Source organism: Sprattus sprattus (genome assembly GCF_963457725.1).
Source record: "Sprattus sprattus genome assembly, chromosome: 12".
NCBI classification, from domain to species: domain Eukaryota; kingdom Metazoa; phylum Chordata; class Actinopteri; order Clupeiformes; family Clupeidae; genus Sprattus; species Sprattus sprattus.
In genome coordinates, this window is record NC_137910.1 from 15,890,584 (window position 1) to 15,902,702 (window position 12,119).

The following is a 12,119-nucleotide window of genomic DNA, read 5'->3' on the forward strand; positions in this document are numbered from 1 at the left end:
AATTTTAATTGGAGCAATGTCCTTGTTCAACCTAATTTGACTAGCTAGAGGCTCAATGTCTAGATTAAATAGATAGGGTGAACATGAACACCACTATGGAGATGTAACCGTTGTGAAATGTTACCATGAGTAAGAAGCTAAAGAAGCTTGAGGGTGAGCAAAATGATCTCAATCCATTTAATAAACTCTAAATGAAATTTCAGGGCAGTCAACATGTATTTCTCGGCATCCGATTTAATTACCACAGACTCATCTTTTTGTTTCTGGTAAATGATGTTGAAAAGACGTTGTCTACCTGGGACAAAGCCGATCTGGTCAGGGTCTATTAAGCTAGCTGTGTATTTACACATTCTATTAGCCAACACTTTGCTGAGTATTTTTGTTTCATCTGGAGGAGAGATATTCCTGATTCCTGTCTTTTTTGAGGATCAAAACAATGTTTGCATTGTAAAGTGTGGGGGGTAGTACTGAAGTTTCCTTAGCATGGGTGAACATGCGCAAAAGAAAAGGGGCGAGACTAGGTGAGAGTCTCTTAAAAAATTCAATGGTAAACCCATCTGGGCCAGGGGCTTTGTTGTTAGGGAGATGAGAAATAGCAGTTAGGATCTCCTCCTACATTATGACGGCATCCATTGCCTTAGCTGCTGTTTCATCTAGTGAAGGGAGCTGGCTATTCTCTAAAAGTGATTTATTATCTGTGGATCCGTGGATTTGACTTTAGACTGGTACAGGTCCTCATAAAATGATGCAAAGGCCTTGTTTATCTTGACTAGATCTGTTGTGAGGTTACCCTCGTATTTTGTGAATGGCATGTGTAGCCTGTAAATGTGTTGCAGCTGTACTGCAAGAAGTATGTGGGGCTTGTCACCCAATTCAAAATATTTGTGTTGTGTTTTAGCAAGTTATGAGCCAACTCTTTGAGAAAGAATGGTATTATTTTCATATTTTAAGTTTGTGATTGTCTCAAGAGTGGCGGCATTGGGTTTATTCTTGTATGAATCCTCTTAAAAAAAAAAGGTCAAGTTCTAAAACTTTTAGTCTACTGCCTTCACTTTTCCTTTTACTGCAGACATAAGCTATGACATGGCCCCGATGACAACCTTTAGTGTTTCCCAGAGGATTACGTCATTAACATCGCCAGTGTCATTCTCTGTGATAAAGTGAGAAATCTGCTTTTGCAGGTAGTTAGTAAACTGTAAAGTGTGGGGTCAAATCAAAGGGTTCCAGTTACTACCAGAAACTTACCATTGGTATCATTAATTGAAGAGAATTTATTGAAAGGGATTTTTTTTCCTAATAAGAATCGCAGCCTTCCTAGCTTTAGTAGTAACATTTGCTTAATATAGTTGGTCTACCCAAGTGACCTTAAGTTTCCCTTTGGTGGTATGTTTACCTGTAAAAACATTATATCTGCAGACAAGGATGAGCAAATACATACAGAATTATAGCCACTTCCATGCATTTGAGTTGTAGAAGTGTCAGAGGCCAAATAAGTATGTTGACTGACTGATAAAAAGCCTCTCTAGTTTTTAAGGGTCTGTTTTTTGAAGATATAGTTTTTTATAACATCCTCAAGTGAAATGTGACACAGTCATGTAAATGGAGATGAATACACCAGAAGCTCACTCCTCTCAGGCTGCTCACTATATACGTTCCTGCAGGGCCGAGCCTGACCGTGTTGGGGCAATATCTCACTGTAGCTGATTTCATGGTGACATTTCCACTGACATGTTCTACAATGGTTAGTACTAACTCCAGTTGAGGATGCAATAATGTTTTTGGTTACGCTAGCATTGACAAAAACTGAGTCTGAAGATTTCTCATTTCCTTGAAGTGTGCGTTGATAGTCAATTTTATACCATATATTTGTTTGAGAGTCTGAGATATGATCAGTCCAGGAAAAAGGTTTAAGCTTGTACAATGATGCACATTCAAGGGGGAGAGAGACAGAGGGTTCACTCAACAGCTTCACCTAAGAATCTTCTAATCAGCCATTGTAAAATGTCAGTTATATGCCCTCTGAGTAGAAGGGGTGTCACCAGGGGCGCTCACTCCTTGCCCCCTACGGTCCTACACCCCCACCTCAAAACTGAATTGCAACTTTTAAACGCAATTTTGTCCTGTTCAACAATGAACAAACATTAATTGATGAACAAAATCACTGAGAAAATGTCAGGCCTGTGCTGAACTATGCTTCTGCCACGTCCCCCTGTTCAACTGTTTGTGGACACACACCTCCACGTCATCTTCCCAACCGCCTGCAAATAATGTTTTCTTAGTCTTCTATAAGTGAATCTAAAATTATACAACAAAAGTATTGTAACAAATCACGAAAGTGCGTAATTGTAATTTTATTTTGTATTACTTAAAACTAAACACAACACAATGTCAAAATGGCATGGCCTTTATGCCCTGGTAAAAGTTATCTCGAACAGACTGTGTTACCGTCACACACCTGTATGAAATCAGTCCCAGTACGCTAAGGAACATTGTTATGGAACATCGTTGAGCGCTAGTGCATCACACATAATGGCATCTCACCGAACGGCATTATGGGGCGACTATGCTGTGTGTTACAGTATGTATTATCATTATTTGTTAAATGTAGCTATTATGTAGTTATTAAGCATTTTGGTGTATTTGGACAGCCTGACATACTTTTTTTATCTTGATTTGTTCAAACATGTCTAATTAAACTGGCTAGCTCGTTCCACCAAACTAACGTTGTTATGATTACTACATTTTTATTTCATGACACATTGAAAATTACACAAATTGCGGTACAGCTGAACTTGAACTGATGTTTAGAATGAATGGCAATAACAAGGAACGTCACAAGTCACTGGCTAGCTAGTGTTAGCTACCATACAATCCATTCGCTTAAGTTGACATTAAAACACTTGGATTTTTACCAGTATTCCTCACTTGTTGACAAGTTGCCGTGTTTGTCTTCCTTATTGGGTGTGCTATGCAACAAATAAGGTATTTGTAGTGATGTTGCACTGGCTATTGGCTTAATATGTGCGCCTCTATTTTAATCATGTCTTTTTTGTAAAGAGTAGAATAAATGGACATATCATTTTTGATATACCCGCCTCTGTAAAATCCTTTAAGAACTATGTGACTGGTAGTAGGAAAACTTTCAATGATAAGGTAAATCTTTTCTTCTTAACTCCACTAAAGTGCCCAGGGCAATTCACGTATTCATGAACGTTTTCTTATCTGGAATTAAGGATTAAGGATTTATCCTTCTCCTTGGCACGTTTCTCTTCTTCTTCCTTTCTTTTCTTCTTAAATTGCGCCCCAAATGGCTTTTGCCACTTTACGTTATTTCGTTCTTGAAAGTTTCTTGAACACACACACACACTCTAACCAAACGCCACACTGTGCTAGTATGTTCTGACAACACCAAGGAGCTACGTACCGCTTCCGTTTTGGCTCAATTTACCCTAATGTCAAAATATTGGTTGGAGATATAGAAGGGGGCGCAAAAAAAAACCTCTGCCAAGCAAAAAAAAACACAATTCTTGTTTTTGTTTTGTTTTTTTGGGGCACAGTTTTTTGAACCCCCCTTTGATTGGCGCCATAAGCGACCGCCTATACCACCTGTAGGAAAGACCGCCCCAAGGTGTCACCCCATAAATTCCTTCCATTATTTTGGAGACAGGAAGGCTCTGAGCCATTTGCTACGCAGAGGAAATGGGTTAAGAACTCCAGATGTGAGATTTTAAATCTTAGAGGCCTGTAATTTTAAGGCCGAGAGTCTTCAAAGACACTTTGACATGACCAAGAAGAGTGGAGAGTGAGAACACTCCACACCTCACTCAGGTTATTGCATATAAGGAAATTCAACCAAAAATGGCTACATTCTAGCCTAAGTCCAATTATAAGCAACAAATACCAACATATATAAGATGCATTAGGTTATTGAATATTGTACATTATTATTAACTCTAAACCTTAAATTTTGATTCTGTGTGTGTGTGTGTTTCAGAGATGGCTGCAGTTCCAGTGGCCATGCAGGAGCCGGTGTGTCTGATTAACAATGAGGAGGGTGGGGGCCTGAGTGTGCAGCAGGAGGCTTTGGAAATACTGCAGCAGATCCAGCAGCCGGTGGTGGTGGTGACTATAGTGGGGCCCTACCGGAGCGGGAAATCCTACCTGATGAACCGGCTTGCTGGAAAACAAACAGGTGAGGCCATATAACGACCATCTACACCAGCCTCACTTCACTGACTTCAATTAGGTTAGCATTTAAAAACCAGTAGTCTACCAGAGCCCAAATACTAGAAATGTTCTGCTAGCACCAAAATATCTATCCTGCTCCACCTCTTTACCATCCTCAGACCAATGGCCATGTATTTACAGAAGTGACTGGCGTGTCTGATGGCCAATTACTCTCTCTCCCTCTCAGGTTTTGCCCTGGGTAACACTATTGAGTCCAAGACCAAAGGAATCTGGATGTGGTGTGTACCTCATCCTTCTAATGAAGGCATGTATGCTCACAGTCTCGGACATACACATCCATAGACACACTCTCGTACACACACACACACACACACACACACACACACACACACATGCATGTACACATGCAGGCAAACCTAATCAGTTATGATTATGATGTTTTTTTAACAGGACACACACTGGTGCTGCTGGACACAGAGGGATTGGGAGACGTGAACAAGGTACCAGAAAACGAATTTTCAGCGTCACTCACTCTCCCTGTCTTTAAATATGTGTGTTGGTGTTTATGAGCTCATAGACCACTTGCTTATCTTAATATATAATGATAGACATTTCTAAACTGCATTTCCAGAACTCAAACATGTTTTACAAGGTATGCCTCAATATCATTAGAGAGCACCATCAATAGACAGCTGTACTAGAGTACCATAAGAACTTAAATACATTGTAAGATATCAGCATAAGTTAGCATGCTAACCAGCTAGTTTCTGCATGTCTTCTGTTGTGAAACAACTTTGTTCCTTAAAAAGCAATAGTGTGTCACTGTATCGTAAACATCAAGAAAACTCAGCTATCCTGTAGTTAATCACAACAGAGAAGCAAGCCCAACAGTTACCAAAAATTGTTGCCTCATAGTTAATGTAATATATATTCATATTTGTTGATGCAGACACTACTGGTCACCCAGATCTCTTCAGCAACATTAGAGGGACTTTGATATCTTTCAATAATAGTCATGTATTCAAGCTACATGTAGCCATCAGCATCCGCCATGTTGGCCAACCTGTTTTGGTTACTGTGGTATATCTTACAATCCACTAGGGGCGCTACACTAGGATAATGAGCTACCTGAGGAAATGTATGAAAGTGTGATTGAAGAAAAAGTAAAATAAAGTATAGTTCTACACTACGTCTGCTCTGTTGCTAATTTCTGAAATAAGTTTCCTAGAATGGAAGCTTGATACTGATTCTTAGGTATTATGTACACACATAATATCAAAGTTATTCCATCTGTTTTAGGGAGACCCAAAGCATGACATGAAGATCTTTGCTCTGGCCATTCTGCTGAGCAGCACACTGGTCTTCAACAGCCGAGGAACCATTGATAACAAAGCCCTAGAGGAGCTGCAGTATCCTTCTGTTCCATTTTAGAGTCCCATTGTTTCTTTGCTGGTTATGTTATCTGAACCTGAAGCAGTTACTGCTCACTTCTCAGTACTAACTCCTCAACCCTACGCAGATATGTTACAGAGCTTACAGATCACATAAAAGTAACATCATCTGATGAAGGAGATGATACAGAGTATGTGAGTTTCTTCCCAAATTTCATCTGGGCTGTGAGGGACTTTACTCTGGAGCTAAATATCGAAGGCCAGGAAGTGACAGCAGATGAATACCTAGAGAAGGCCCTTCAGCTGAAGCCTGGTATATATAGCTTAAAAGAACACGGATGTACCCAATACCTGTGCCAGAGTGTTCCTTTGTGAATCTGTAGAATAATTCGTTTTAATTCCTTTAAAGGGCGTGGGAGAAGTGTGGTGGATTATAACCTCCCAAGAGAGTGCATCCGAAATTATTTTCCAACCCGGAGATGTTTCACGTTCACATTACCGACTCATCCAGACAATATGTCTCGTTTGGAGACACTGAATCTGGATGAGCTTTCAAATAAATTTCTGAAGGTTACAGAAGATTTCTTGAAGGTTGTTTTCATGGAGTCCAAGGTGAAATCACTGAAAGATGGACACGAGGTCAATGGGAAAGGTGAGTTACAGGGATCATTATGCTGTGATGCTTTGGTAAACAAAGTGACTGTAAAAGGTGACAATTCAAACTTTACATACACAAATCAAGCTGTGTATTCTTGTGTCATTCTTTTGTCTGACCAATTTGTGGAAAGAGTAGATTCTTGTCTTCTTTTCTTAGGAGTAGCACTTCTTTTTTGCTTACTTTACAACTCTGTATAATATTTTTAGTTTTTGCTGTCAAACACATTGGCATGGGAGATCACTTAGAAAGCAGTTAGAAAGCAGTCTTTGCATTCACACTTTGGTCCCTGCTCATGTGTGTTTTCTCACATTTATTTAACAACTGTAATCTGGTTATGAGCTGCATACCTCCATCTCTACACATCCCTGAAAACACACACGGGTCTCTCCTTGTCCCCATGAAGTCCTTGGTCATCTAGCAAAGATGTATGTGGACACCATCTCCAGTGGTGGCATGCCCTGTCTGGAGAATGCAGTGATCACCATTTCAGAGCTTGAGAATAAAGCTGCGGTGGAAGATGGGACCCGGGTGTACCAGACTGGCATGGAGCAGCTGAAGCAGTCCTTCCCTGTAGAGCTGACGGTCGTCACAGCTGAACATCAGCGCCTCTACATCATGGCCATTGAGACGTTCATGAAGCGATGCTTTAAGGATGATGAGGGAAAGCACCTGAACTCTTTAGAGGTTGGGGCTCCCATTCCAAGGAATTCATCATTGTCATTTATATGTTTGTATATATTGTAAATGTAGAAAGATCAGGCCTCATTAACTATTATCTTCCTAGATTTTTGGTACATTTGTTATTGAGATCTATTCCTAAGAAAAGTCTAGGTCAGATTTATGACATTTTCTTGGTGAATGTCAGATTCTTCATGAAAAATGTGTAAGTGGGTTTTAGGAAAAAATATTCTTAAGATATTCTTGCGGGTTGGTGAATGAAATAGCAGACAGATTCAAAATAATATGTTTTATGTTTTTTATGCTAAGGAAATGTCTTAAAGTACGAAGTTGATGAAATGCATACCCCCATCTATGAACAAAAGTGACATTTAACTATTTGACATATTTTAGAAATACATCGAGCAACAGTTTGAACAGTATTTACACCACAACGAGGAGGCTTCAAAGAAAAAATGCCAGGATCTTCTGACAAGTCTCTCTGCAAAAATGACCGATCAGCTCCAGAAAGGATCCTATGCTCAACCTGGTGGTTACAAACTCTTCACCAAGGACCTGAAGAGCATTGTGGAGGAATACAACAGTCAGACAACTACATTAGTCAAGGTTATATAAATCAGGCATTCAAAGATAAATGCTCAATTACATTAACCACCACTACCATCATTCATTTTTGTGTGTGATTCATAGGCTAAGGATGTCTTGGAGCAGTTTTCAAGGAGCAAGCATATGGAAGCTGAAACTATCAGGCAGGCGGATACGAAGCTGAGTGAGGAGGAAAAACTGAGAGAAAGTGAGTAAAATATTGTATTCTGTATTGTACTGGGCTGAGTAGGTAATGCTGCTTCTTCTCTTGTGGGAATTAAATTGCACAGTTTGGTAGTAACCAATGAGTCATCTGTGTGTGTGTGTGTGTGTGTGTGTGTGTGTGTGTGTGTGTGTGTGTGTGTGTGTGTGTGTGTGTGTGTGTGTGTGTTGCCTCAGACCAGTTTTGATGGTTTAAGACGATGCCATAAACTTTAGGCCTACAGTTATGTGTTTGAAGCTGCAACCTGAAGCCCCACTAATTAATGGAATGGAACAGCTACTAACTACAGCTACAGCTACTAACCTGTAGTCTATTCCAGCTGATATTCTAACTCCAAGTCTGCTCTTTCCCACATGCTAATTTGTCCTCTTGTTTTGTCTAATCACCAGTGCTGAGAGAGGAAGCTTTGCTCTTGCAACAGAAAATGGAGGCTGAAGCGGAAGAGAAGTGCAAGTTGGAAGCAAAGATGAAAGCAGACAGGGACAGTTTTGAAGAGAGGATGAAACAGACAGAGAAGAAGAGTGAGGAAGAGAGGAAACTAAAGGAGAAGGAGCATGAGAAGGTTCTAGAAAGTAAGATAAGGGAGCAGAAAGAGATGCTGGAGAAAGGTTTTGCAGAGAAGGCTGAGAAGCTAAAGCAGGAGTTAGAAAAGGACAGGAGGAAGTATGAGGAATATCAAGCCGTGCAGGCCAGGCAGCATGAAGTGATGATGGCGAACTTAAGGAAGGAATCACAGGAAAGTAGCCAACGACATAAGGAGACCATGTTAGCAATGGAGCAAAAACACCAGCAGACTATGGCAGCAATGCAACCAAGGGATCCTCCTAACTGTACAATATCATGATTCACACATTCAAGGTATTGATTGTAGAGAAGCTACGTGGGTAAACAGTGTCCTCATAAGGTTACTATTATATGGGTAAGCAGAGCAATGAAAACTATGTTAATGGTGGCATTCATTTATATTAAGGGTAAATAGGCTAGCACACACTCAGTAAATGTATTATATTTAGCATGTTTATATTCACACTTTAAGAATGATTATGGAGACAACCATCACCCATATGGAAATTATTTCTGTCATGTGTGTTAGTGTCTTCTGGTTGTCAATATCCCTTCACTTACTGTGAGTATGTGTATCACGGAATAAAAGTGGTCAAAATAATAATATAAATACTAAGTAACTGATTTTACCTACGTAGAACTAATTTGTAGGGGTTGACAAAAACCACTGAAAATAAATGAAAGTAAAATAAATCTATGGGGGGAGTTTTGTCTTGGATGTGATACGTGTGAAGGCATATGTGTACAGACAGCAATGCCTGGATCCACAATAACCATTTGAATGGTAGTGAACATGATGCCATTGGCCATGCCATTTGGTTAGGTGGCAGACAAAGGGAGATTGGTAACATTTGTCATAAAATAAAATAATGTAAGCAATGTCAGGAAATAAAACACAGAGATCCTTCAATCCCCCATATGATAACCTTGAGCAACTTCAATAAGCTATCACAATTGATTGAATACACACACATCAGCGGCAAACTGAAGAACTACATAAAGTAGCAATGCGTTTTCATGCATATAGCCAATTATGCCAGAATTGGTAGTTTTTGCTACTGAGCTCCCCCTGAAATTGTAGAGTGTTACACATTTTTATACCACCGTCGTAAAAGCAAATCGTGCTTTGAGACCCCCTTATGGACAGTGGCATATGTGTACATACTGAAGGATATGGAACCGGCAAAGACAACGCCAGAAGACGAAGAAGCATTTTGACTGACAAGTTAGAGTAATTTTACAAGATTTTACACAAATATGACTGTGCATATTTATTAATTGTGACTTCGTAGATGAATGCTAACATGACACTGATTGTTTTACTCTTTAGTTGTCGACCACATGACGGATTCTTGTTTATAGGATTATGACGAGGTGCACACATCATCACCTGGGGCCGTATTCACAAAGAATCTTAGGGCTAAAAGTAGCTCATAAGTGGCGAATTTAGGAGAAACTCCTAAAAATAATGGGCGTGTCAGTCTTAAATGTAGGACTCCTAATTTTTTTTACTAAGAGCAATTCACAAAATATTTTATCCCTAAAAGTAGCACCTAAGTCTAGGACAGCTTAAAACTCCTCATGAGGACTCCTAAATCAGTAAGACCTATTCACAAAAAATCGTAAGATGGCTGCAGCCGACTTGGAATTGATAAAAGACATTGCTTAAACCGTGAAGGTATTAATATTGTTGTAGAATTAGCGCGGGATGCAATGACGCCTTTAAACAACGATGTGTCCCGAAGTAAAATGTTTGGAAACATAAAGATAGCCTATTTGTCTTTGCTGAAAACGCAAATGACGACACTGGAAATCATCAGTCAGCCGTTTAATTCATCAAACTATCAACGCACTGTAGACCCCACATCATCCAACAGTTTATCCAGTTGCTTTTGGACAATCGCCAAATTACACAATATCAAAGTAAATTCCATGGCCATCGCAGGAATGTCCAGTGACAGGACACACATTACAATAATTCGTCCACCGTGGCCTGGATGTACCGATGACTCGTGCATTTCAACGGAGAGCGGTCGCAGGTTTTTGAGAATTTACCAGTTGGATGCCGCTGGGGTGACAGTGGCTATTGGTCCTGGGACCAGTAGGCTTTCGCCTAGGCTACGGTTCATGCTCGTTTCGCTTTGATCAATTAAGATTGGAGGGCTTGAAGGGCCGTATGTGCTGATATTTGAAGTGGTCAAGGGCTGGAAATATAATAGCCTAACAGTTTGCTGGGTGCTTTAATTATTACTGCCTTGATTACATGCAATTGCCATATTATATATTGATCGCTTTCTATGTATCTTATCGTGCAAAGTGTCATTCCCGTTGGATGCACAAACTTGTCATCATGCGTGTGCATTCTGCTAACTGCACTGTCCATAACTATTTAATATGACTTAATTTGAAGCCTAGGTTATTCTCTTATTTTCAGTTGATATAGTGGGATTGTTAGAGGGACGCCACGAATGAGTTTTTAATGAGAGAGCCTGTCAACAACCAATCACCGTCCTCACCCCTTCTAAACTCGTGCATGAGAATCGTCGTCATCCATAGCAACGGAGTTTTTATCTTAAGCTTAGGAGTTGGTATTATCCTTAGTATGAGTAGGTCTCAGAGCCGTTGTGAATCACTTTTAAGAAATTACTCCTACGTAAAAGGTTTTAGCGCGAGTTAGGAGCACTCCTAGTGGTAAGATAAAAGGCTTTGTGAATACGGCCCCTGATGTCTTGTTATCAGACAGTCGCAGTCAACACATTTAAAAAGACAATAAATGGAAGTTTAGAAATGCTGATATGTGTACAAACTGAAGGATATGGAACCGGCAAAGACAACGCCAGAAGACGAAGAAGCATTTTGACTGACAAGTTAGAGTAATTTTACAAGATTTTACACAAATATGATATATATGTGCATATTTATTAATTGTGACCTCGTAGATGAATGCTTACATGACACTGATTGTTTTACTCTTTAGTTGTCGACAACATGACGGATTCTTGTTTATAGGATTATGACGAGGTGCACACATCATCACCGTATTCACAAAGCCTTTTATCTTACCACTAGGAGTGCTCCTAACTCGCGCTAAAACCTTTTACGTAGGAGTAATTTCTTAAAAGTGATTCACAACGGCTCTGAGACCTACTCATACTAAGGATAATTCCAACTCCTAAGCTTAAGATAAAAACTCCGTTGCTATGGATGACGTCGCTTCTCATGCACGAGTTTAGAAGGGGTGAGGACGGTGATTGGTTGTTGACAGGCTCTCTCATTAAAAACTCATTCGTGACGTCCCTCTAACAATCCCACTATATCAACTGAAAATGTAATGAGAATAACCTAGGCTTCAAATTAAGTCATATTAAATAGTTATGGACAGTGCAGTTAGCAGAATGCACACGCATGATGACAAGTTTGTGCATCCAACGGGAATGACACTTTGCACGTTAAAAGAAATATAAAGCGATCAATATAAAATATGGCAATTGCATGTAATCAAGGCAGTAGGCTAATAATTAAAGCACCCAGCTAACTGTTAGGCTATTATATTTCCAGCCCTTGACCACTTCAAATATCAGCACATACGGCCCTTTAAGCCCTCCAATCTTAATTGATCAAAGCGAAACGAACGTGAAACGTATAGCGAAAGCCTACTGGTCCCAGGACCAATAGCCACTGTCACCCCAGCGGCATCCAGCTGGTAAGTTCTCAAAAACCTGCCGGTACATCCAACTGTTGGATGTTGTGGGGTCTACAGTGCGTTGATAGTTTGATGAATAAAACGGCTGAATGATGATTCCCAGTGTCGTCATTTGCGTTTTCCGCGAAG

At 40.0% G+C, this 12,119-nt stretch overlaps 1 protein-coding gene across 1 annotated transcript; it reads left to right on the top strand.

Annotated features, from left to right (window-relative positions):
- Positions 1-4,017: 4,017 nt before the first annotated feature.
- On the top strand, positions 4,018-8,567 carry LOC308373538 (guanylate-binding protein 4-like; the record flags this gene model as incomplete). The annotated part of the gene is made up of 9 exons (XM_080849110.1): positions 4,018-4,192; positions 4,415-4,496; positions 4,613-4,688; positions 5,488-5,597; positions 5,708-5,892; positions 6,091-6,231; positions 6,656-6,921; positions 7,309-7,498; positions 8,113-8,567. 9 exons carry the CDS (start codon positions 4,018-4,020, stop codon positions 8,565-8,567), a joined length of 1,680 nt encoding a protein of 559 aa, XP_080705236.1.
- Between the last annotated feature and the right edge of the window lie 3,552 nt (positions 8,568-12,119).